The sequence below is a fragment of the Aspergillus sydowii genome (assembly GCF_001890705.1).
Source record: "Aspergillus sydowii CBS 593.65 unplaced genomic scaffold ASPSYscaffold_1, whole genome shotgun sequence".
Taxonomy (NCBI): Eukaryota; Fungi; Ascomycota; class Eurotiomycetes; order Eurotiales; family Aspergillaceae; genus Aspergillus; species Aspergillus sydowii.
Window position 1 is genome coordinate 4,663,759 of NW_024467859.1, and position 24,342 is coordinate 4,688,100.

At 50.6% G+C, this 24,342-nt stretch overlaps 11 protein-coding genes across 11 annotated transcripts; 7 read left to right on the forward strand and 4 right to left on the reverse strand.

Annotated features, from left to right (window-relative positions):
• Positions 1 to 81: 81 nt before the first annotated feature.
• ASPSYDRAFT_39849 (fungal specific transcription factor domain-containing protein) lies at positions 82 to 2,484 on the forward strand. Its single transcript, XM_040845969.1, has 7 exons — positions 82 to 105; positions 179 to 374; positions 428 to 795; positions 855 to 1,150; positions 1,234 to 1,668; positions 1,720 to 1,961; positions 2,027 to 2,484. The coding sequence occupies exons 3-7, from the start codon at positions 447 to 449 to the stop codon at positions 2,457 to 2,459; spliced, it is 1,755 nt and encodes a 584-aa protein (XP_040708858.1). The 5' UTR covers positions 82 to 105; positions 179 to 374; positions 428 to 446; the 3' UTR covers positions 2,460 to 2,484.
• Positions 2,485 to 2,751: 267 nt separating this feature from the next.
• ASPSYDRAFT_27016 (zinc-binding alcohol dehydrogenase family protein) lies at positions 2,752 to 3,792 on the reverse strand (the record flags this gene model as incomplete). Its single annotated transcript, XM_040844348.1, has 1 exon — positions 2,752 to 3,792. The coding sequence occupies one exon, from the start codon at positions 3,790 to 3,792 to the stop codon at positions 2,752 to 2,754; it is 1,041 nt and encodes a 346-aa protein (XP_040708859.1).
• Positions 3,793 to 4,040: 248 nt separating this feature from the next.
• On the reverse strand, positions 4,041 to 6,163 carry ASPSYDRAFT_27017 (glutamate--tRNA ligase MSE1; the record flags this gene model as incomplete). Its single annotated transcript, XM_040844349.1, has 6 exons — positions 4,041 to 4,820; positions 4,873 to 5,130; positions 5,193 to 5,606; positions 5,663 to 5,700; positions 5,774 to 5,846; positions 5,906 to 6,163. The coding sequence occupies 6 exons, from the start codon at positions 6,161 to 6,163 to the stop codon at positions 4,041 to 4,043; spliced, it is 1,821 nt and encodes a 606-aa protein (XP_040708860.1).
• Positions 6,164 to 6,737: 574 nt separating this feature from the next.
• ASPSYDRAFT_139201 (putative DnaJ domain protein (Mas5)) lies at positions 6,738 to 8,023 on the forward strand (the record flags this gene model as incomplete). Its single annotated transcript, XM_040840922.1, has 3 exons — positions 6,738 to 7,182; positions 7,242 to 7,419; positions 7,468 to 8,023. Coding segments are annotated over 3 exons (1,179 nt in total), but the record flags the coding sequence as incomplete, so codon positions are not given.
• Positions 8,024 to 9,010: 987 nt separating this feature from the next.
• Positions 9,011 to 10,617, forward strand: ASPSYDRAFT_140954 (cytochrome P450; the record flags this gene model as incomplete). Its single annotated transcript, XM_040841092.1, has 2 exons — positions 9,011 to 9,316; positions 9,388 to 10,617. 2 exons carry the CDS (start codon positions 9,011 to 9,013, stop codon positions 10,615 to 10,617), a joined length of 1,536 nt encoding a protein of 511 aa, XP_040708862.1.
• Positions 10,618 to 12,719: 2,102 nt separating this feature from the next.
• On the forward strand, positions 12,720 to 14,783 carry ASPSYDRAFT_139124 (IlvD/Edd family dehydratase; the record flags this gene model as incomplete). The annotated part of the gene is made up of 3 exons (XM_040840915.1): positions 12,720 to 13,304; positions 13,363 to 13,517; positions 13,568 to 14,783. 3 exons carry the CDS (start codon positions 12,720 to 12,722, stop codon positions 14,781 to 14,783), a joined length of 1,956 nt encoding a protein of 651 aa, XP_040708863.1.
• A 1,400-nt stretch (positions 14,784 to 16,183) lies between these two features.
• On the forward strand, positions 16,184 to 17,394 carry ASPSYDRAFT_369947 (uncharacterized protein). Its single transcript, XM_040845491.1, has 3 exons — positions 16,184 to 16,316; positions 16,360 to 17,173; positions 17,223 to 17,394. The coding sequence occupies exon 2, from the start codon at positions 16,664 to 16,666 to the stop codon at positions 17,156 to 17,158; it is 495 nt and encodes a 164-aa protein (XP_040708864.1). The 5' UTR covers positions 16,184 to 16,316; positions 16,360 to 16,663; the 3' UTR covers positions 17,159 to 17,173; positions 17,223 to 17,394.
• Positions 17,395 to 17,444: 50 nt separating this feature from the next.
• On the reverse strand, positions 17,445 to 18,360 carry ASPSYDRAFT_39857 (acyl-CoA thioesterase). Its single transcript, XM_040845970.1, has 2 exons — positions 18,137 to 18,360; positions 17,445 to 18,044 (listed from the first exon to the last, which is right to left on the reverse strand). The coding sequence occupies exons 1-2, from the start codon at positions 18,211 to 18,213 to the stop codon at positions 17,582 to 17,584; spliced, it is 540 nt and encodes a 179-aa protein (XP_040708865.1). The 5' UTR covers positions 18,214 to 18,360; the 3' UTR covers positions 17,445 to 17,581.
• Positions 18,361 to 19,243: 883 nt separating this feature from the next.
• On the forward strand, positions 19,244 to 20,899 carry ASPSYDRAFT_141490 (putative FAD-dependent oxygenase; the record flags this gene model as incomplete). The annotated part of the gene is made up of 4 exons (XM_040841151.1): positions 19,244 to 19,495; positions 19,548 to 19,764; positions 19,817 to 20,214; positions 20,261 to 20,899. 4 exons carry the CDS (start codon positions 19,244 to 19,246, stop codon positions 20,897 to 20,899), a joined length of 1,506 nt encoding a protein of 501 aa, XP_040708866.1.
• Positions 20,900 to 21,191: 292 nt separating this feature from the next.
• Positions 21,192 to 22,878, forward strand: ASPSYDRAFT_27024 (pseudouridine synthase family protein; the record flags this gene model as incomplete). Its single annotated transcript, XM_040844350.1, has 2 exons — positions 21,192 to 21,440; positions 21,517 to 22,878. The coding sequence occupies 2 exons, from the start codon at positions 21,192 to 21,194 to the stop codon at positions 22,876 to 22,878; spliced, it is 1,611 nt and encodes a 536-aa protein (XP_040708867.1).
• Positions 22,879 to 23,372: 494 nt separating this feature from the next.
• Positions 23,373 to 24,160, reverse strand: ASPSYDRAFT_138818 (60S ribosomal protein eL32; the record flags this gene model as incomplete). The annotated part of the gene is made up of 4 exons (XM_040840875.1): positions 23,373 to 23,481; positions 23,543 to 23,664; positions 23,767 to 23,891; positions 24,121 to 24,160. 4 exons carry the CDS (start codon positions 24,158 to 24,160, stop codon positions 23,373 to 23,375), a joined length of 396 nt encoding a protein of 131 aa, XP_040708868.1.
• Between the last annotated feature and the right edge of the window lie 182 nt (positions 24,161 to 24,342).

Consider the following 24,342-nt stretch of genomic DNA (forward strand, 5'->3'; position numbering starts at 1 on the left):
TTCCGGCTGACTGGGACTCATCACTGACCAACACTCATGTCCGACCTTCGAAATGAGGAAACTATCCAGGACAGACGTCAGCGGCTGTCGTCGACCCCCAAAGCAGTACGCTATCTTATACTTCTGCGGTGTTTCATGCTACGGCATCCGGCCTGAGAACTAATGACATTCTCCGCAGTGTGACGGGTGTCGGGTCCGCAAGGTTGGATTTCGAATTCTGCTCCTCATTCGTTGATTTGGCCCTAATGTAGGGCACAGGTTCGCTGCGACCGTTCCACTCCTTGCGCAAACTGTCGGACGGCCGGTATTGTATGCCAGCAGGCGGGGCCCGCCAAGGTTGAAGCCCGTGCAAAGCCTGATAAAGTAACAAAATTGTAGGTTTGAGCTCAGGGCTCTTTTCTTCATGATAGAAAGCTCATTCTCGTAGGGAGGACTTGATTGAGCGCATGGATTTACGTCTTGGTCGAATTGAGGATCAATTGAAAGATCAGAGTCGTCAGCCAACTCCAGAAAGCATTGTCATTGATTCAAACCCTACACGGCTATACGAAGGAGCTTCGTCCTTCGCAAACCAGTCAGCTTATGCCACCGAGGTTGCTCAGCTCACAGCGTCTACTCAGGGCACCGTGGCGCAGGACAGACTAACCGCATCTTTCGATGACCTGAAGTCACTGCTTCAGCCCTCTACCACTTTAGAAGACTTCCAGTTTTCGCGAAGCAATGCGTTTCGATCAATGCCGGCGATGAAACTTGTGCCTTCCGCGATTGTTGCGGATATTGTGAGGTCTTTCAAAGGTGCGCCAGAATCTATACACTCTTGATGTGGGAGCTTGATTTAGGGCTAACATCTGCAGTCCGCGTACCTTACTTTCTCTTATCTCGACCGGTAAACGACCTAAATCTAATCGAGGAATTATTCCGGAAAGTTTATTTTCCGACAGAAGCTTTATCTGTCGGCCATGTTACAGCAATGCATGGTGTTTTGTTCTATCTGCTCAAGGAATTTATCAGCTTCAAGGACCCGTTGGCGGAGAAATATGATTTATCTCCACATCTGGAAACTTGCGAGAAGAATTTCAGTGCTGGTATAGAAACATATGAGATTCTCGTAGTCCCTAACTTTGAGAATACCCTCTCTTTGCTATTGGCAGTAAGTGGTCTTGACGGGACGGCGAAAGCTTAACGACACTTCGAAAGCAGAGTCAATTGGCTTACCTTTTGCGATAATTCTAGGTTATCAAGGCGCAAGATGAAGCGAACGTGTTGTTGTCCTCGACCCTTATTTCAGTGGCATCTAGACACTGCCTCGTGCTTGGCTATCACCGTTCCCTCACATACCAAAACCAAAAAGCCGACATGGCGTCGAATATTTGCAGACTGTTTTGGACAGTGTACCTTCTCGATAAAAATATGTCACTACTCCTTGGACGGGCGTCTTGCATACAGGACTACGACATTGATGTTCCCTACCCAACCTGTACTGGCGACCTGGTAACAAGAGCCTGGGATGAAGGGTGGATTGCTTTTCTTTCGCTAGGCAGATTGCAAGGCCAGATTTATGATCGCGTTTACTCGGCGGCGGCTCTGAAGTTGGCTCCTGAGGTTCGCGCTCATAGTATCAACGAACTAGCCCAGGAGCTACACCAGTGGCATCAGCGGCTGTACCAAGTATGTTCCACGAAACCTGACCTCACGATCTGGTTACTAACAACCGCGAAGGTGGATTTCAGTCATGTACAATTAAAAGATCCCGCCCTCCTACAGATGTCTCAGCGGACGTGGGACGTCACGTATTACTCCGTCCTCACATCATTATTGCGAGGATCGTCAACATCACCAACCACCCCAGAGATAACTTCACAGTGTTTTAAAGCCGCACGCTCAGCTTTAGAAACTCACCTCGGATTCTTTCCGATGTGCCTTGAGTCAGAATATGTATCTGTCCGCGACTACGCAAATTGGTAAGCCTTACTAATCCGGATTCAAGCATATCCAGTCAGGTGTCCGTTAACATGGGGCCAACAAGGTTGATGCTCTACGCTTCTTTCACTCCGTTCATCGTCATATTCCTTCATGCAATCGCAGCTAGCAGCGCCGAAGACACAAAACTCCTTGAAGACGTTGTCCGCACCCTCTACCCAACAAAAGACACGTCCAAGGCCTGTGGCCGCTTGTACCAAATTTGCGCCATATTCGCACGTGTCGCGCGCAGACTCGTTGAGAGTAGACACTCGTTTCTAGGAACGTACAATGCCCAGGATGACTCTTTGCTCTTGCTCAACGATACGGGAAATACATCTCTTTTCGATCCTGGGTCGCTGCAGGATTACCTCTCGGCTGAAATAGATATGATGGATCAGTTTACTTACTCCGAGGCCGAGAATATGTCTGCGATATTGGGAAACTGGGTAAGTGGGCAGCCGCCGACAGTGGACATGCTGGGGATGGGGACGGAGTAATATGTTGTACACTGGTTATATATCCTATTTGAATTGAAAAGATATGAATTAGACTGTATTGTAGAACGTGCGTTGAATGGGCTCGTAAGATTCGTCATTCTGTACCTCAATCTTTTGTCTGAGTATTACTCCCCAAAAAGTGTCCATTAAAATTACTCTTATCAAAAGACTCCGAAATAGTTACTACCGTAGCCGAAAACCGACCTTAGACTAATCTATACCATGCCGTTAAAGTTCTTGCTTAGATGTGCTCCTGACAGGGCACCGGACAGAAACGTCTTATGTACCAAAGTCAAACTCGAACGACAAGTTTGGTTGCGCTGACCCCCTGCTTCAAAGTATCCAGCGCAGAGTTCAACCCCTCCAATCCTCCATCCACAATCTCTACACGCGGGCTTGGAACAACGGTGCCCGCTGCAAGACCAGATGCAAGCCAGCCTTGGAACGCTTCGCTAATATGCTGTGCTCTAGCAGCAGGATCCATGGGCGGCATAGAGAACCTGACCTCGACGCCGTCCAAGGAAGGAGCACCGGGCAGTAATGGAGGTGCGTGTCCAACCATTCCCTGACTGTCTCCCTTCGTATCTCTCAAGACATCCAAGACCGACTGGAGTGAGTCTCCAGCAGCGCACTGTGCGTCAGTCAAGATGACACCGTCCTGCTTAACCGCAGCCACAATCTGCCGTACGACGTCCTCAGCTCTATAGTCAAAGACACGATGGACACCTAGGGATTCCAGGTATCTCAGATTCTTCTCACTCGCGGTAGCATATACAGTAAAACCAAGCTGCCTGGCGAATTGAATTGCGATGGTTCCGACACTACTAGCGCCGCCCCAGATCAAGATTGCCTTCTTGTCCCCTGGCGCGTACCTGGTGTCAAGCGGGACATCGATCGTAGTAAATCCAGAAAGCGCGGCCAGGACAGCCAGAGGGAAAATCGCGCCCTCCTCGAAGGAGATACTATCAGGGAGCGGCACGACGCCTTCATGGCTAGCTAGGACAAGCTGTTGAAAGCCGCCGTATTGCGCGAGACCACCCTTAAAAAACGAGCTAGCGAATGCCGTGACACGGGTGCCTGGCTTGGGAGCACTGCCTGGAACATCGGGTCCAGTCTTGACGACAACTCCTGCGACGTCTGAGCCAATGACGGTAGGGTAGCTGGGAATAGGAGGGAAACCCTTATCACGCTGGGAGTAGTCGACTGGGTTGACGGCAATGGCTTTGGCTTCGATTAGGAGCTCGCCGGGCCCAGGGTCGAGGGTTGGACAGGGCTGGACCACGAAGGGCCCGCCTTGTTGGGGGAGGACTGCTGCCAGATGTTTGCTAGCCATGATGTGAGAGTGTGAAGTGTATATTGCGATGTTGAGCCCTCTGGTTTGTAAGCGTACTTGCTTTATAACCGCCACGGTGTGATGGAATAACGGGCATCGCGGATTTAAGATGGGGTAAAGTCCGAGCGGGTTTAGGGGAGTAAGATACAGGATTTGATCTTCTATTAGCATACTATACAGCGATAACTAGGAGCCCCGGCGTTAATAATCAATACATTTTATCGTACAGTCCGGACGAGACTTTTGGCTTAACCCCGTGGAGCAAGGGACCCCATCCACGAACGATCCTGGCCCGCCTCATCCGGCACTGATTGCTTAGCCTTTGCCCCCCTCTCCTTTGCCCGTCTAGCAGCAACAGGCGAGAGGCCGGCCTCAGCTTCTCTCGTCAGTTCTCTAGCTTCAGCTAACCGCTTAACAGTCTCCTCCCGTCCCAGAATTACCATGGTCTCCGGGATTCCAGGACCAGGGGCACCTGCCGATAAAGCCCAGCGGAGATAATGATACAGTTCCTTCTTGAACATCTTGTCTGCGGCGACGCGTGACTTCTCGAAGTCGGCGTCCCCGGGCGGAGGTGTATTCTCTAGAATAGTGCTCGCGCCATCGTACGACGAAATGTTGAATTTATGGGTTTCTATGGCCCAATGGGAATTCGGGACGAGAGTGAGCGCCGCGGACGCAGTGTGGAGAGATAAAATCGGGATATCGGAAATTATGGGTGTATACGGGGGACGAGAGATGGCTGTTGTGAAGAACGTGGTGTTGCGAGAGATGAATTCGGGCGCGTTAGTGAAGGATTTAGCGTCTGCTTTGAGGAGAGGAGTGACTAGTTCGGATAGAGGTCGAGATCGAAGGATGCTAGATAGCTGTTCCGGTGATCTTGTAGACTCAACCTCTTTTGATACAGCTGAAACCATATCATCGAACTCAGGGCCATCGTTGGCGGCAAACCGTTGGGCGTGCGCCTTTTGGAGGAACCAGAGCTTCTCGAAAGCGACAACCGTGTTACCGCGGGTGATTTTGAGGTTGAACTATATTCGAAGTTAGTTTGAGGTTGATAGAGTATGCTCAAATGAGACTGACTATATTTTGGAGTTCCTCAAGGTCAAAGACATCGGACTTTTGCGTATGGGACCACCCTAAAAGCGCAGCAAAGTTCACCAGGCTTGCGGGGAAAACACCCTGTTTGTCTTTGAAAAAGGTAAGGTCGATGTCGGCATTGCGCTTGCTGAGCTTTTGTCCAGACTTGTCCACCAGCAGGGGTACATGTCCGAAGCGAGGTGGCGTCCAGTTGAACGCATTATATAAGGCAACATGCAGAGGGGTCGAAGGCATCCATTCCTATATAAAAGACAGTGTCAGCGATTTAGACACTCGTTGTGTCATTTAAGAGAATCACGCACTGTGCCCCGAATGACGTGGGTGATCTCCATGAGATGGTCATCCACGACATTGGCCAAATGGTAGGTCGGGTGTCCGTCGGACTTGAGCAGAATGGGATCATCATAAACACGTTCAATAAGATCCAACTTGTTAGACGAGCGGTTTTGCCTTGTCTTGCCGTACACCAGGTCCTCGAAGACAGGATAGCCTTCAACCTTTAACCGGACAACGTGCGATTCGCCCTTTGCTGCCCGTTCTTCCGACTCCGCCGGCGACAATTCTGCACACTTTCTATCGTATCCTGGAGGAAGGCCCGCTTGGCTACGGTGTCTCGCGTAAGTATCAAGGCGCTCGGCGGAGCAAAAGCATCGATATGCATGGCCGTCATTGATCAGATCTTGAGTGTGAGTGCGATAGATTGCGGTACGTTCGGACTACAGCGTCGCATGTTAACCGTTTTCTCACACATCTAAACTTCAAGGTAACTCACTTGTCTATAAGGACCAAAAGAACCTCCAACAACAGGACCTGCAAGCATCCAATTCAACTCCAGTCAGCGATCATGCCACACCTCAGCAAGCTGCAACTGCGCTCTGCTAACCTTCATCCCATTGTAGCCCAGCCCATTGAAGATCATCATACAGTCGCTGTTCTGCGCCAGGAATCGTCCGTTTCTAATTAACCCAATCCATCAGCGTTCCGCATGTCGCAAATTGTCGCGCTCTCATCGCACCTGATCCGTATCTTCAATTCGCAGCAGGAACTGACCACCCGTGCGCTTGGCCAGCAGATAATTGAATAAGGCGGTACGAAGAGAGCCTAAATGGAGATATCCGGTCGGCGATGGNGCAAATCGCGTTCTCGCTGGGAAATCGGGGAGTTTTGTTTTTTTGTTATGTGACGCCGCAGCGGAGGGTGCTGAACTGGCATGACGGCATTGCATACAAACCCACGACCGGCGGGCAAGGAGCCCAGAGCGCAAGCTTCTCATCGCATAAAGTATGAAGTCCTAACGACCAAGCGAATGTGCAAATAGAGTGTGGTTGATTGGCCGATTATAGCCGGGGAAAGTGATTGTCGGGAGAGCAAATCTGGAGGCGGCGTGGAAGTCGGAGAAAGAAAAGAAGCAGAAAAGATAAGGCGGAATTTTCGGGCTGGGATGGATGCAGTTCTTTCCGCTCACAACACAGTCAAAACCATCACGGCCCTTGTTATTCTATCTTCTTGCCTGTTCTAGCCTTGTTAACTGATACCCCTTTGTGCCATTTTCATCAGGTTTTTCTGAAACGCCTGCAAGTATGCTTTCCGCAACGAACTATGCTTTGAGTTACTGCTAACTTAGCTTCCCTAGTGGCCGAAACTGTGGTCGACCTCTACGGTATTTAAGCCTTTAAAATCATTAGGTGCATTCAATACCAATTAGCTAACAGACGTGCGAAACAACAGAGGTCCTACAAATCTCGCGCGACGCAAACGGAGATGAGATCCGCAAGGCCTATCGCAAAGTACAACCAGCCTGAACCCCGGATTTCGGAGAACGAATGACTAACACATAGTAACAATAGGCTGCCTTAGCAAACCATCCCGATAAGGTCCCAGAAGAGGAGCGCGAAGCTGCGTCGGTCCGATTTAAGGATGTCCAGCAAGCCTACGAAATCCTGAGCGATGATGACAAGCGGCACCTGTACGATACACATGGCATGGGTGCTTTTAACGGTTCTGGTGAACCAGGAATGAACGGAGGGCCCGACCTTGATGATATTCTTGCGCAGATGTTTGGAATGGGAGGCATGGGCGGCATGGGTGGTGGTATGCCGGGTATGGGCGGTATGCCGCGGCCGCGACAGAGCCCGGACGAGGAGCAAAAGTACGAGATCAGCTTGGAGGATTTGTATAAGGGGAAGACAACCAAATTTGCGAGCACCAAGAACGTGATCTGCAGTCTCTGCAAGGGCAAGGGTGGCAAGGAGAAGGCGACGGCAAAGAAATGCTCTACTTGTGATGGACAAGGTATGGAATCAATTTCTCGGCACTGAAGAAGACTGGACTAACAGATCCTTGTCATATAGGATTCCGGGAAATTCTCACACGCATGGGTCAGTTCTTGACCAAGTCCACTGCTGTCTGTACAACCTGCAACGGTGACGGTCATTTCTTCGCAACCAAAGACAAATGCAAGAAGTGTAAGGGCAAGAAAACGAACGAGGAGAAGAAGATCTTGGAGATTTACATTCCTCGTGGAGCAAAGTGAGTACATTCTTCCTGAATAATATAAGCAATACTGACTTTTCGCAGGGATGGTGATCGGATTGTGCTAGAAGGCGAGGCGGATCAAGTCCCTGGTCAAGAGCCTGGGGACATCGTTTTCCAGCTGGAACAGGAGGAGCACCCGGTTTTCACACGCGCCGGCGCAGATCTCAAGGCGACTATCGACGTTACATTGGCCGAATCATTGACCGGCTTTTCCCGCGTGGTTATCAAGCACCTCGATGGACGCGGAATCGAACTCCAACACCCCAAGAAGCCGGGACAGATCCTTTCTCCAGGCCAAGTCCTCAAAGTGCCCGGCGAAGGGATGCCGATCAAGCGTTCGGACTCCCGCGGCGACTTGTATCTAGTCGTCAACATCAAATTCCCAGATGAGAAATGGAAGCCCAGCGCTGCAGTTCTTGAAAGACTGAAGGAGATGCTACCAGGGCCCGGCGCTCGCATCGAAGCAGAGACAGTGGACGATGTCGAATACGAAGCTAAGGCCAACATCGACGATTTTGGATCTCAGGATCCCTCTGGAGGGGATGCCTGGGAAGATGACGACGAAGAGGAAGGCGGACCCCAGTGCGCTACCCAGTGATCGATCTATTCTCCCTTTTGGCATTTGTCATCATGTTCTTTCTTTCTTTTTTGTACTTGATACCATTTCTCGAGTGTTCTTCCTGTCTACTAGGGCATTCTTCCACGACATGATAGATCTAGATACACATGACACACTCACCTCCGGCATCGCAGGCGTTTGGGCTGTTCGGACGAATATCAGATGGGCTTCACTCCCCTCAAACCTAACAACACAATATTGTATGCATAATGATGTTCATCGGAACCGGTAATTCTCGTGCCCAAAAGTTAAACCTCAACAATAACAATCGCATTCTTCTCAGCGTGCGGGGGAACTCCACTATCGGGAATTCCCCATATACCCCGGATATCAACACCCTTTCCGAATCCGAATATAGAAGAAACAATATGGTGCCCATCAGGGCCAATTAACTTCTTAATAGGTCAACCCATCACCTAAAATTGAACCTAAACCCCTCCCATGCAAGACCAAAAAAGGGAGGATGAGCCCCAAAGATAGGCTTTTCGGATAGCACGTCGGAAGCGACAAAGATAACTTCGATTGGCCAGCAAGGCAAACATCGGAAGTGTACTTTAGCCCTAGGGTCCAATGGTGCCTCTAGAGAGGGCCGTAAAACTGCCGGACATCATCTAATTCATTTCTCCCCGCAGGCCCAGACTCCGCAGCCCCGCTTGCCTTGCAGACGCTGATGCAGTGTTGGCAACAATGCGTCGAGCAGTGTGTCGAATGACGGTTGAGAATTGCTAATCCTGCCCGATTGGCTCATATTAATATCGGGTTTAGCTATCGGAAGGGAATGGTGTGTTGCGTGGTCCAGACGGAGGGGTTTCTTATATTAATTGCAGGTCTGCCTGTTCTTAGCATAGGTAACCCAGAAGGAGCGTGCGTCTCTTGGTNTAACAATCGGACTTTCACTCTGCTGCTGTTGCCCTCTCTGTTTTTTCTGTCTCCGGACTAATGGCCTACGATACTGATTTTTCCGTCATGCTTCATAAACCACTCCTCGGGGCCTTCCAGCTCAATTTCCTCTTTGTCCTTGTGGGCCTGATTACCGTCCGACTCCTCTGGAGGAGGTTCGGAGGTGGACTCTCTGGAATCCCAGGGCCGGCTGTTGCAAAGATTACACGACTCTGGAAGCTCCATAGCGTGTGGAAGGGAGACCATCATCGCACAGAAATTAGGCTTCATCAGAAACATGGCCCGCTTGTGCGTATCGGCCCTCGCCACGTTTCGGTGGCCGATCCCGCCGCAATACCGGTGATATACGGGCTGAATAGAGGTTTCACAAAGGTAGGACAGGCTGCACTTGGCATCCCTAGTTAGTTCAATAGCAACTGACCCAAAGAACTGTGCGCATATAGACAGGGTTTTACCCCATCCAATGTATATCTTGGAACAAGGCACCGCAAATGAACCTCTTTTCTACCCGCGACGAGCAGTTCCACCGGGACCAGAAGCGGCCAGTCGCGAGTGCATACAGCATGACTTCGCTTCTCGAGCTCGAGCCAGCCGTCGACTCGTGCACAGAGATCTTCCGTTCTCGACTGCAGGAATTTGCGGATAAGCAACGGCCAATTGACCTCGGGACCTGGTTACAGTACTATGCCTTCGACGTAGTGGGCGAATTCACCTTTGCGAAAAAATTGGGGTTCCTGCAGGAAGGCCGCGATGTCGACGACATGATGAGTGGGATTCAGGGGATATTATCGTATGCTAGTCTATGTGGACAGGTTCCTGAAGCCCATAAGATCCTACTAGGGAATCCACTTATGCCGCTTCTCTTCCCCAGCATGGAGAGCTGGAACCAGGTGCTGCAGTTTACGCTGAAGCAGGTGAATTCGCGCACGTCCCTGAAGCGGGATGGGGAGCTGGAGAAGGATGACCTGGAGAAGGGGAAGGATATGCTCTCGCGGTGGATGGCGATTCACTATGCTGACCCCGGGAAGATGAGCACGAGGGATGTAATTGTGCATCTTTCGACGAATGTCTTTGCGGGATCTGATACAACGGCCATTGCGCTTAGGGCGATTATCTATTTCTTGCTTCGGAACCCGAAGACCATGGAGAAGATCGTTGGGGAGATTGATGAGGCTGACAAGCAGGAGCAGTTGAGTAGTCCCATCTCTTACAGGGAATCGATGTCACATTTGCCGTACCTGGGTGCCGTCATCAAAGAGGCGATGAGACTTCACCCGTCCGTGGGCTTGATTCTGGAACGCCATGTGCCTGAGGGTGGGATCACGGTTTGCGAGAAGCACATTCCGGCCGGGACGACTGTTGGCATCAACGCTTGGGTCCTGCACCACGACCCGAGGGTATTCCCGGATCCTGAATCATTTGTCCCTGAGCGCTGGCTCGAGAGCAGTCCAGAGAAGTTGAAGGAGATGGAGCAGAGCTTTTTCGCGTTCGGCGCTGGGTCTCGGACCTGCGTGGGGAAGAACATATCGCTCATCGAGATGCATAAGATCATCCCACAGCTGCTGCGAGATTTCACTTTCCAGCTGCATAAGTCGGGCGAGGAGTGGAAGACAAAGAATGCGTGGTTTGTCCAGCAGGAGGGACTTGTGTGTGATGTGGTACGGAGGAAGTAATGCTACATCGATGCTTGGTGTTTTAACTCCGTAAATGAAGGAATGGGATACCACAATATGTAGCCAAGGCAACAGTCAACGAAGTCATTGAATCAGAAATAAAACCACCATGATTGGATCGAAAATTGCTTCTTTGAATCCCTGGATACGAACCGCGTGGGGAGAGGTGGCGAAAGTGCCCATGTTTTCTTTGTTTCCCCACGAGAGTGAATGCGATGACTCGTTTGTTTTGGTCAGAAAAAAGGGAAAAGAGAAACGCTGCAAATGGTACAAGTTTTGGGTCGATAATCGGTGATGTTTCACTCCGACATCCTTGTTTAATGTACATATTCTCCAGATACAAACTCCGAGATCAGATAGAGATCCCAAGTTCCACCCCCTTTACATACATATAATGGACATTATTGGGTGCTTGTATAATAAGTTGAATAAGCTTAACTCTATCGAGAAAGTTGGCGTTAGGGCATTCCAATGTGTACCGCCAACGCCGACTTAACATAGTCTGCCTTGCATTCCACGCCAAGATGATCCTCGGTGCAGCATCAGACGGCGGAGCTTCGAGCAGGGTGGTTTTCCCAGAGTCAGAAATTCGGTGTGATGCAAAATGCGATGCATTACTACTGACTGGACCAAGCCGGAGATACCTTATTTGCATCGCTGGGTATCCCTTCCACTACTCAAGGCCGATGAATTTTGTGTAATGTGCACAAACTCAGGCCACGATAACTCGGGAATATGGCCAGTGCATAGGTGCTTCTGGAATGTTTAGCTGTATTTAACCTTTGAGAGGATACGGTTATCAACTATGTAGTACTGAGAAATAACTGTAGTAATTGGGAACACCCTTGGTATTAACCCCAAAGAATCCGGATGAGGATATTTTACCCTCTCTCCTGACATTCAATACTCCCAGATCTCTAGATTACAGTCCGAATACTATCTAATTATAATGCAAGGTACCCACCTTACAAACAAGTATGCAGCGATATCCCCGAAAGAAGCGGACCGGCTCACTGAAATGCTGGATAGCCCTATCTCTCATCCCGGCAGGGTAAGAATCTCAAGCCTAATTCTTGTCGTCGTCGCTATTACACCTGTATCCGCCAGTCGCTTTTACGAAGCTAGAGGTTACGAAGTCTGGACTGGAATCAACCAAGGCTGTAGTAAGCTGAGCAACGACTGGTGCTTCACTGATTGTGATGTCTTTCGAGAAAATTGCAATTTCTGTAAGTATACGAAAGCATAACCTCCTCATCCCCAGGAAGTCTCGGAAAAGCTTGAAGGGTGGCGTCACGAAGCTCAAGATTGAGGGGTCTTGCACCCCGGCTTAGAAATAGGGCGCAAGAGTTGGTGGACGTTCCTCTTCTGACACGCCGTTTTATTGAGATATACAGTGGTGTTATAATGTACATAAACACCTTGATGCCTTCCAGGTGGCAATATGAAGTGAAGACGTGTTATATTTCTCTGATGTAGGTTTTTCAACCTCCGGGTTTCCCTGGGCTTGTGACGCGAATGCGGAAGTGAGTATACACTAATTTTCAAAGACTTATTGCCTTTCTGTATTGTAGTTCAAAGCGTCGGAAGCTAAAGGTTGAAAACAGCACGCAGTTAAAGGCCACATACAATCCGACTGACTGATAGTAGTGAGACTGTGAGACCGAGACGCTGTAAAGCGACCCCCACGCTCTTCTCCAGGCCATGGAGTGGCGTGGGGTATTGAACCGCAATAGAACCCGGGTCGGAACCTCACCCATTGATTCTGCACCAACCCGAGCCGAGAGCTGATGGGAAAGAGTGGGAACGGTGGGATTGGAGAGGTAAAGTATTATTAGCCACTGAGCTCCCGGTTATTTAAAGCATCCTCCTTCCCAAGTCTTGTCGATTTTTTCGGCACGAGGCAGCGAACATTCGGGACGCGGCTTTCTTCCCATCGGACATTCGCCGGTCGTTTCGGCTGAAACCCCACCACATACACGTTTAGCCGGTACACGCGATCGCCTTATAAGGTAGCACTTCACCTACCAGGATCGAGATATATGTAATTTGAAAGCAGGGCACTAAAACGGACAAAGCGCGACAGGGGGACAATTACTCCCATCATGCCTTGCGAATCAAAATGCGAAGGCTGCGCCTGCGGTGCGGCCGGCAGCCAAGGAGCGGTCAACATCGAAGACCTTGACAAGGAACTAGAGGCCCTCCGGAAGCGAACCCTGGAGCTGGAGAAAGTACGTGCTTCGGCGAAAAAGACAACTTCACTTTCCGGTGCCCTAGGCGCTGGCCGAAAGCTACGATCGACCCAGTGGTTCAACTCAGGCGATGCGGGAATGACAGCTTTGTATATTGAACGGTACCTCAACTATGGCGTTACAAGAGAGGAGCTTATGGCTGGGAAGCCAATCATCGGAATCGCGCAAACTGGCTCGGATATTTCTCCATGCAATCGGTACCATTTAGAACTCGCGAAGCGGGTGCGAGAAGGGATCAGAACCGCTGGCGGTATCGCATTTGAATTTCCCACACACCCGATCCAGGAGACATCAAGGCGGCCAACTGCATGCATCGACCGAAATTTGTCATATCTAGGTCTGGTGGAAATTCTCCACGGTTATCCAATCGACGGTGTGGTGTTGTTGACTGGCTGTGACAAGACGACTCCTGCATGTCTGATGGCCGCGGCCACAATGGTAAGTGCTGCATAGCTCGTTGTTCTACCTGTCATTGCCATCTAACAGTGCGTCCAAGAATATTCCCGCTATCTGCATGAACGTGGGCCCGATGATCAACGGTTATCTGAAGAATGAGCTAGCAGGATCAGGTATGGTAGTCTGGACGGGAAGAGAGAAACATGCCGCTGGTGAAATGAATGATGAAGGATTGGTTGATTACATTTCCAGAGGGTATGTCCAAAAGTAGATGCACTTGAATGCGGCGACTGATATTTTTAAAGAGCACCGTCAGCAGGGCATTGCAACACGATGGGTACAGCATCGACAATGAATGCGCTGGCAGAAGCGCTCGGAATGGCGCTTCCCGGCTCCGCCGCCATCCCCGCTCCTTATCGTGAACGGGCGCAATGTGCGTATAAAACAGGCTTGCAGATCGTTGAAATGGTGCACTCCGACCGGAAACCAAGCGACATTATGACGCGTGAAGCCTTCGAGAACGTCATCGTTGCAAACACTGCCATTGGCGGTAGCACGAATGCCCCTATCCATATCAACGCTATTGCGAAGCATATTGGTATTGACATCACACTGGATGACTGGGATCAGGTTGGTTTCCATATCCCACTTCTGCTTAATATGCAACCTGCAGGAGAATTTCTAGGCGAGGAATACTATAGAGCTGGAGGGCTTCCGGCTATCATGGCGGAGTTGCTGGACGCTGGAAAGTTGCATCCCGAGGTCCTGACTTGCAATGGGCAGACTGTAGCCGAGAATGTGAAAGGACAACAAACCTGGGACCGACGGGTCATCAAACCATACAACGAGCCCATAATGAATGACGCAGGGTTCGTGCACCTTCGAGGGAGTTTATTCGACTCGGCCATCATGAAAAACTGCGTCATATCAGAGCAGTTTCGGCAAAACTTCCTGGAAAATCCCCAGGATCCCAATGCATTTGAAGGGGCAGTCGTTGTCTTTGATGGACCTGAGGATTATCATAGTCGATTGGAGGACGCCTCCACTCCGATTGATGACAAAAGTATTCTAATAATGCGCGGGGCTGGTCCACTGGGATATCCTGGGGCGGCAGAAGTGGTGAACATGCATCCTCCTGGTCATTTACTGCGACAGGGGATCAAGTCCCTGCCATGTATAGGAGATGGTCGACAGTCGGGAACATCCGGGTCACCGTCAATTCTAAACGCGAGCCCCGAGGCAGCGGCCGGGGGAAATCTTGCACTGCTCCGTGACGGAGATAAACTCCGCGTTGACCTCAACAAACGGCGAGTGGATATTCTCCTTTCGGAAGAGGAACTGGACAAAAGAAGGGGAAGGCTCGAATCGACTGGAGGCTACAACTTCCCGGAGAGTCAGACACCGTGGCAGGAGCTCTTCAGAAAGGAGACCAGTCAGTTGAATGAGGGTATGGTCCTGCGGGAGGCCGTAAAGTACCAGCGACTGGCTCAACGTCCTGAAGTGCCCCGCCATAATCATTGAGTCATTGTGGTGGTTCATGCAAGGGTTGCTTGTATCACCAACCCTTGTTGCATGGTCAATTGAAATTAGGCATCAATGGCAAGACAATTCGAATTCGCACGCCACTTTCCGTAGCTTCATGTTCCCTGTATTCGAGACGCAAGCTGAATGAAGGATCCCGATACTCGCCGCTTGGAGACGGTTGATCAAGCATTGGCGTCTTTTTTCGGTCGCCACCGCTCCGTACTATAGCCTGGGTATCTTCGACGTTATTCGGATTCATGCAGACTTAGGTCGAGACGATCTCGGGTTGAGCGATGCTCTCCACTTGCTTCCAAGGTACAGAAGTTCAGACATTACAATGTGCACAGGCCACCAGTTACCCAGTCGAGATAGTTTAGGTAATAACCGGCCTGGGCTGAGTCCTCGCCGGGCTCGACAAGCGGTCATGACGAATTGATAACGGCATAGAATGATAAAGCCGATGGGCTGGATGCATTATTGCCAAATGCCAACCCTGCAGGGAAGGGGTGCCAAGAGAGCCAATGATGGGTCCGCTCTTTTTTCCAAATTTCAACGCGTTGTCTCGAGTCTCGACTCTTGTCCTTCTGCAATTATTAGCAATTTGACTGTTGGCAAACTTGGCTGACGGAAGGATTGAGCTAGCATTCAGATCCCGGCAGTCTGGAACGAAAGCTCCTGGCTTGGCCGACCAATTCGATTGGCAGCGACGGGCACATGGCAACTGCTGTGGCCAGATAACGCGAGATGGAGAACGTCGCTCTGGACACCGACAGAGAGTACAATGCGAAGGAAATGCGTCAGGATCACGGTGATCACCGGAGTGGATGGGATAACAGTCACACTCCGAACAGACAAGGGGAAACTGCGGAGTATTTTGTTGTTAGGCACCAACGAGACCACTGTCAGAGGGGCTCGATACTGATACCATCCGAGTTGATCGGTGGGGCTCAGACTCTTTGAAATGTTTGATTTGAGGATGAAGACAAAAACATGGCGAGCATCGTGACCACGGGTGGAACTGGACCGTCTGGGTCTTCCCGACGGGATTCAGGTCCCGCCACTTTAGCTCCAACTTTGCAGCAAAATTTTCCTCGTTCCCTCTCCACCACAACGCGAGAGCTGACCTCACACAACGCTACCGGTTTCAGACCGCTCCTCAGCTTGCTTTTAAGGCTGACTCTTTCTCCCCTTTTGCTTTTTCAAAAAAGAAATTCCATCAGCATGCTCTTTCATCCTCTCCTCCAGTTATCTGCCCGCTTTCTATCATGCGCCCCTGACGAGCAATAACAATAGCTGCATCCTTGTGCGTCGTGCGTTTGTTGGATTGCTGCTCTTCCTGCGCCTCAGCCTTCGGTACTCTTCTAGTACTGGGCTTGTGTGACAGACCGAGTTCCAAGACCGAACTCGAACTCCTTTCCAGCATTCTCTCCCCGATATCCTCTCTGAACTCCGTCTTTTCGGCCCGGTCTCGATCAAGTCGCGGTCTCTGCCTTGTATCCCCTGCTTCTCACCGCAACCTCCTGGTACTACATAAATTCTTTGGCTGAGAACACCTGACTCTCTACAAATAAACCCTCGAGCAATTCGATCTTGGGAGTACCGAAAGCACTGTCGCAGCGGTACTGAACCCATCAAAACCTCTCTTGTTGTCTCGTGATATCAAGGCCTTCATTCCATCATCTTCATGATGGACGTCGATATATAAACCCCGTTCAAGCTCAACCGTCGCTGTTATCTTTTCTTCATTGTCTTCCGAAAAGCGAGCGTTCATTTTCTTGCTACGCATCTACGATACCCATTTTTCTCGTTTATCCAAGACAGTCGTGTTTGAAAGCTACCGGTAGTTTTCTATATCTGACGCCTGCTTATCCATCGCAATGGCTCCCAACCTATTCCTCTGCTTGCGCGCCGTCTTTTGCCCGACGTACTGGTTTCAGCGTGGGCAGCGCATCCAAGGATCCATCAGCAGAGAAGAACACTGGGATTCTCCAGTTCCCGGCATCTACAAATATATTCCCAGCCAAGGATGGCACCTTGTCTGCAGAGACGGCAGCGACTACGATGAGAAAGTTCCCGTTCCCGTCGTCTACTGCCGCATCCTGCATCAATACCTTTTCGAGGACGACGTCGCCGAACGATGTCGCTGGTTCACCGTCACTCCTGAAGATGGAGGCAAGCCGGAGAAGCTTTTGTTCTTCCGTCTTGATGATGGATACACCTATGTTGCCGGGTGGGATTCGAAGGGAAACTTCATCCCCGGGCCTTACCAACGTTGGTACTTTGAGCCGGAGAGCAAGACAATGCGAAAGGTCATCTTCCCTCCAAGCTCAAATGTTTCCCGGGTCAGCATCATTCCGGACAAACTCAATTGATCCGCAAAATCTCCAATGTGAGATTTTGGTCAGTTGACGAGCCAAGCGCAAGCCTAACCTGGACTTGATCCAAGGTTGGACAACCATAGATTCCTGTTTCTTCTCTCTTCTTTCTTTTGCTCTTTTGATCTCACGTTTTATTTCGTTTCGGATATTTTGCTAGGACCGTGATGATTCCGGCTGGCGTTTGTTGTGATAATCATGATTTTGGGCTCGGTATAGAAAAGTGATAGAAGGTTTTGTCAGCGTTGCGATACTTTTTTGTTTTTTTTTTATTTACTGTCTACTTGACATTTTTAATAAGATAATCTCGAACCCTTTTCTTCTACGGCAAGGCATCCAACCAGTCTCATATTCACAAATATAGCCCGAGCCAGTCGAGCCATATCGTATATACAACCCATTAACCAAGACCCATTTAATCTAAATCTTACTCTCCTCCTTCACCATCAACCTTCCTAATGCCTCCCTAATCCCACTCTCCATCCCTCCCTTAGCGGGCCGCATAACACCCCTCTCACACCAAACATGCGTGTACCCGCCAACAACCTTCACATCGTCCTCGCCCTGCTTAAACACCCCAACTTCATACGTCACACTTGTCGATCCCAACTTGTTCACCCGTAGTCCGAGGTCCAGGATATCGGGGTATGAAACGGACGCAAAGTAGTCGCAGTAGGAGTTCACCATGATAGCGACTTGGCCCGAGGGGTTGGGATTTGGTTTGCCTCCTGTCGTTGTAGAGGGAGACGATGGGGCGGAAGAATCAGAGGTGTATGAGAAGGGATCCATTCCGCAGTCGCTGATTAGGTAGTTGTTGATTATAGAGTCGAAGAGTTGCGCGTAGATGGTGTTATTTAGGTGTGCGTACATGTCGTTGTCGTTCCTGAAATTATTGGATTCTTGTTAGTGACGCCTTTTTTTCGTCGCGGTTTAATTATGTTAGGGTCATTGAATGAGAGGGTGCTGGTTGTGTACCATCTTGTCCGGTACGTCTGGTGGAAGACGTAGTCCCCGCGGGTGCGGCGGCGCTTGATGTCGACTTCCTTGGGCATCGGTAGTGGTTTTTAAGGGTCTGGTTGAATTAATGCAAAGTATGTTTGTAGTTATTGGTTTAGTTTGAATAAACCTGGGTCCGAGAAAGAGAAGGGAACCCACGAGAGCTGCGATGTAGACTTGAAGTTGTTGGAGTTGCGGTCCTCGGTGGAAATGAGCCGAGGTCCAGAGCGTCACTCCTTGTTCTCCTCTGATTCTGCGGCCTGATTCATGCATGGAAGATCATCTCTATTCCATTGATCATTCATGTGTCAGCTAGTTGCCGAAAAAAATATAGTTTACTTTGCTAGTTTGTAAATGCTTTAAAGTTTTATACATTTACGTCGTTCGAGTCATATTAGTAACAGCACCGCTGCTGTCTATATATAATAACTTCGCTTGGTGTTTATATGGTAACAGATCTCGGGGTCAAGATAGGCGGAGCTCCATATTGTTATGATTATTGGCAGTAACGCCTATCTCCCAGATACAGCGCGTAATTAGCGGGTAAAGACTGCAATAATAGTTCTTTGGCCATGTTGGAACGTGCAGCACACCCAACTCGAGTACCGATGTTGTCGTTACAAAACAGGTAAAGATGGAGTAGATCACAGCAGATCGCAAGCGAACTCTCTAATATCACAGACGAGCTCCCAGATCCCGGATAGTCGATCTATCGGTCTCTATTCTCTCGTTTGTCTGCGGCCGGCCTGGTTGGGGCCCAACTACTGCAGAACGCGCAAGACAGTCTCGGGCTTTCGGCCTCAAGGACTGCTTGCTCTTTCCCCAATTGCACTCTCTGCAGTCTGCTCCTGCAGCTCTTTAGTCGCCAGAATGGTTTAAATCCCGCCTCTAATGCCCTCCAGGCTTCTTCTCGACAGAGCGTATCTTTCACGAATTCTTCTTCCGCTGTTAGGAATGCTACATACTTAACAACAACAGAAATTATACATTCTTGTCCCCGGGCATTACTGGAGATACTAACAATCTATATCACACGATCCACACAACACACGTTGAAAATTGAAACCTACACACCGGTAGGCCAAGATGGGATCATCAGCACGCCTCTGGGCTTGTCTCGCCTGCGCTGTTGCTCTCCTGGGCACGGGCAGCTATGGAAAATTCACCACTCGTGACGATATCCGCACCAAATTGGCACCCGAGCTCTCTGCACACGCGGATATTTACTACCCGGACTCAGATGTGTTTGAAGATGCCACAGCACGGTGGTCTTACTACCACCCACCCAACTTCACCGTTGTTGTTGAGGTCGCCGAGGAGGAAGATGTGGCCAAGACCGTATGTTTCTTCAAACAGAACGGTGCCAAACGCAAGCAAGCTGACGAACTAGATTCGCTACGCTAACGCCGAGGGCCTCCCATTCCTTGCTGTGAATGGTGGACATGGTTCCATCTCTTCTTTGGCGAACCTTGATCACGGAATTCAAATCTGGCTGCACAAATTGAATTCGATCGAGATCGCGGAGGACGGCAAAACAGCTACGTTTGGAGGTGGCACACAATCAGTGACGCTGATTGGAGCTCTCTTCCAACAGAGAAAACAAACTGGTAAGCTACTTGATTTATTTTAGACCAGTGAAGACGTTATTAACATATGCAGTTCATGGCGTCTGTGAGTGCGTCAGCTATCTTGGACCAGCTTTGGGCGGCGGCCACGGTGCTCTGCAGGGGAAATATGGTATGGCTGCTGATCAGTTCGTATCGCTGAACATTGCCACGGCGGACGGCGAGATCATAACGGTCTCCGAAGAAAGTGATGATCAGGACCTCTGGTGGGCTGTGCGAGGCGCGGGCCATAACTTTGGCATTGTTACCTCGGTCACTTCGAAGGTTTACGACGTCCCAGGCGGTGGGCTGTGGGCGTATGAGCAGTTAACTTTCACTGGCGACCAAGTCGAGGAGCTGTTCGAGCTCTTCAACGATCTTGCTGATATCCAACCACCCGGCTTTTTCGTTTGGACATACCTCCTGCGCATCCCAAACATTGACCCAGAGAACGTAGGTCCACTTGTTTGCCCCCGCCGAATAAAACTAACTTGGACAGCCTGTTTACATCGCCAACTTCGTGAGTGAGGGTGTCGAGGAAGTCGAGCCCGAGCTTATTCAACCCTTCCGTGACCTTGCCCTGACTCCCGCGACAGTCAAGACACAGGGTCTCTATACCGACATTCCCACATGGATCAATACGGATCTGAACTCGAGAGGCTGTGCGAGACAAGAGAACAAGGTGCGGTTCCCGATTGGCTTCAAGCGATATGATATCCCAGCGCAGAGAGAATTCTTCGATGCATTTGCCGAAGGTACTGCGGACGATTCGCAGTTCAACACTTCTATGGTCCTCATCGAGCAATACTCAGTGCAAGGTGTCGAGGCCATCCCTGAAGACTCAACGGCGTTCCCAAACCGAGAGGACTTCTTCTTATTCGCGCCTGTTATCGCCTACAACTCCGACACCGAGGAGGTGGAGAATGAGGCCGTGGAGTTTGGAGACCAGCTGCGAGACATCGTTCTCAAGGGAACGGGCTCTGATAACCTGCATTCGTACGTCAACTATGCTTCTGGTTATGAGGGACCTCGCGCCTGGTATGGGTGGGAGCCATGGAGACTGGAGAAACTCCAGCAGGTCAAGAGGAAGTACGACCCAGAGGGCAAGTTCTCGTACTATGCGCCGATTCCTATTTGAGACGTGTACACGTAGAGGATAGTCTTTTATCTGTCCATGTATCGTTAGCGCGCTATTGCTATTTCTAATTGTCGAGAACATGGTAGTGGTGAGTAAGTACCTAGAAATTAATGTTGGGCAAGAATAAATTTCCAGTGGCGTCAGGAACATCCGCAAAATAATTTGTTCCCCTCTTCTCAAGTCCCCTCCACTCTTCTTTTTTTGTCAAACATAACGTCCAACCTGGAATCTGGCTTGCTCTCCTCGACTCGCCGAATTCCTCGTTCGCCGGGGTAAAATCTCGGCTTCCATCATGTCCGTCCTCCCCGTCGATGCCACGCCGAAGCTGGAGGTGCCTCCTGCGCAGCCCATCCAGGAACCGCCAAAAGTCGCCGTAACGCCGTGCGAGGGTCTGCCTGTACGCTATTACTTCGAAGGGGGCCTTCGTCGCGTATATCCATACCACTATACCTACAATACATATTGCAAGGAGCGATGGCGCAACAGGGAGCTGATAGACATTTTCACCACCGAGTTTCGCGACCGCGAGCCGGGCTACTACGTACGTCTACTTACCCAACCCGATCAAATAAATACTGGGAACAGCAAACTTACATGGTATTATTTTATTTTAACAGAGAAAAGCCCTTGAAAGTGGCAACGTCACTGTGAACGGCAAATCCGCCGGACCCAACACTGTCCTCAAAAACGGCGAAGTCGTTTCGCATACCCTCCATCGCCACGAACCTCCCGTCACAGGCAACGACGTCGGCATAATCCACGAGACGGATGATTTGCTTGTCATCGATAAGCCCGCTGGCGTTCCTGTCCACTCGACGGGCCGGTACCATTATAACTCCGTCATGGAAATCATAAGGCACAACTACGGCGGGAAGTTCGTTCCGCGGCCCTGTAACAGACTGGACCGGTTGACATCCGGGGTCATGTTTGTGGGGAAGACAGCGCAGGGCGCAGATAGGATGACTGTTAGCTTGAGGGAGCGCACCGTTCAGAAGGAGTATGTTGCGCGCGTGAAGGGCAAGTTCCCGGACGGGGCGATTATTGTGGACCAGCCGATTATGTCTATTAGTCCAAAAGTTGGGCTGAACCGTGTCCGCGCGACAGGGAAGGAAGCGAAGACGAAGTTCCGCCGGTTGGCGTATTACCCTCCTGCAACACCACCAGCGCCTGAAACTGCAGCAGCTGCGGAGGGCGAAGGTGGTGATGAGAAGGAACCAGGTACAAGACCGGCAACGCCACCGCCGTCCTACATCAATGAAAGCGAAGGCTACAGCATCGTCCACTGCCTCCCGCTCACGGGCCGCACGCACCAAATCCGCGTGCATCTGCAGTTCCTTGGCCACCCGATAAGTAACGACCCGATCTACTCGAACCGGCGCGTCTTCGGGCCAGAGCTAGGGAAGAATGAATCGACCGCAGACCGGGACGACGAGATCATAGATCGCCTAATGGAGATGGGCCGCACAGAGCTCCCAGAGACAGTCTCGTATCGCACGCATTTGACCACGCTGCCGGTTGTGCCGCCAGGGACGGACAGCTCGGTCGTGCAGGCGATCATGACGAAGGAGCATGAGGCCGCGGTGGAAGCGTACCAGAAACGAAAGGGGGAGAGACTCTCCGGGAAGACATGCGATGTCTGCGGGACAGAGCTGTATACCGACCCCGGCGTCCACGAGCTGGGGATCTTCTTGCATGCTGTTGCGTACTCGGATGCCGGTGGCGAGTGGCAGTATCGGAGCAAGATGCCTAGCTGGGCTTTGCCGCCGGCGGAATTGGATGGACCGCGGGAGGTTCCCGCGTGGAAGGAGGTAGAGGCGGACAAGGAGACTATTGTTGGGCAGGGAACCGTTCCTGAGCTCGGGGGCGATGCGGATGGAACTACGGCTATTGTTGAGGGTGTTGGGTCGGTTGACATTTCGGCAGCCAGACAGGCACAGGAAAGTATCGGTGGTGCTGCCTCTGCTGGAAACGGGGCGTAGAACAGGTAAATGAAAGTACTGGTTTGCATGTTGGATGTTGTTGCATGGTGTGTGCATAGTATCGGGTGTTGGAGCATTCATAGATAGACCATATACCAAAGACCAAATTTACGGCAGTCCGAATCTACAATGGACGAGACCAGTATCCTGGAAATGAAAGAAACTCCATTCAATACTCCCCAGACACCAAACCATACTTCATCCAGGACAAGCCCAAGCAACAAGCGAAGCATTACCGCTGAAATCCCATTTAACAACTCATTTGGTATTTAAATGGAGAGATGGATGAGTAGGTGGGTTAGGTTATGTATAAAAAAAAAATCAATCGTTCCTGTCCCGAGCCCACGTCTTGTGTGTTTATCCATCAATTGTCCTGCTAAGACGTCCGGTCCAGTCCAGTCCGTCTTGGCCGCTCCGTCCGTGACCAGTTCCCGCGCTTGATCAATTCATTCCCAGAATCATTTTCGCTTTTTTTAGTCGTTTAATCAATCCATCTAAGCCTCAGTGGTGACACGGCCACGGGGGTTGGTGACCTTGACACCGAGGGCCTTGGCCTTGGCGATGATGTCGACGCGCTTGCGGGAAGAGACAGCGGAGGCGATCCTGCATTCAAATTAGTTCTTCCCCCTCATTTATTCCAGTAGGTTGGTGGGGAGGAACGCACTCAGCAGCGTAAGTCCGGTTGTGCATGAGGAGGAGATCAACGTCCTTGGTGTTGTGAACGAGGAAAGCCTTGTGGCCGGAGGGCATCATGTGCTTGGTCTTCTTGTTGCTGCCGTAACCGATCTATCCAGTGTATTAGCCTTCGCTCATTGCCATTATATTCCCAACGACTCGACTCGATACGACTCGAAATTCGATGTAGATCAGATGGGTAGTTGGACGTACGGAGGGCATGGGGATGTTCGACTTGAAGCGTCTGCGGACACGGTTGTCGATACCCTTAGGCTTGCGCCATGACTCCGGCACACACTTGAAGCGGTCGGACTGGTGGCGGAAGAAGCGCTTGGTGCCTATAAAGGATGACCAGTCAGTCGACTTGATCATTCACAATATTTGTATCTTGTGGTAAAACTCGATTCCCATTTCTGCGTCGGTGCCATTTCCCCATAGTTTCAACATTGATCGACCAAAATTCTGCTGTTCCCTTTCCTCTGGTTCTCCTCTTTTCAAATTTCCCCCTCTTGGACGCTCAATTTGGGTAGGATAGGATAATGGGTAGATAGGTAGGTGGTGACATACGCTTCTTGACGATAGGGACGTGCTGCTTAGCGAGGGCCATCTTCACGCAACAATTAGCATCAATAACGTTCTCCAGGGGGAAAAGAGAAAGGATTGCGAATATACCTTGTCGTTTGTCCCGTTGGCGCTGGAGTTGTCGAACGGTCGAAATCGGTCTCGAAATTTCGCGCTGAGGTTTGGCCGCCCGAGACAGTAACGACCCGGTTAGTGCCCTTTGCTAAG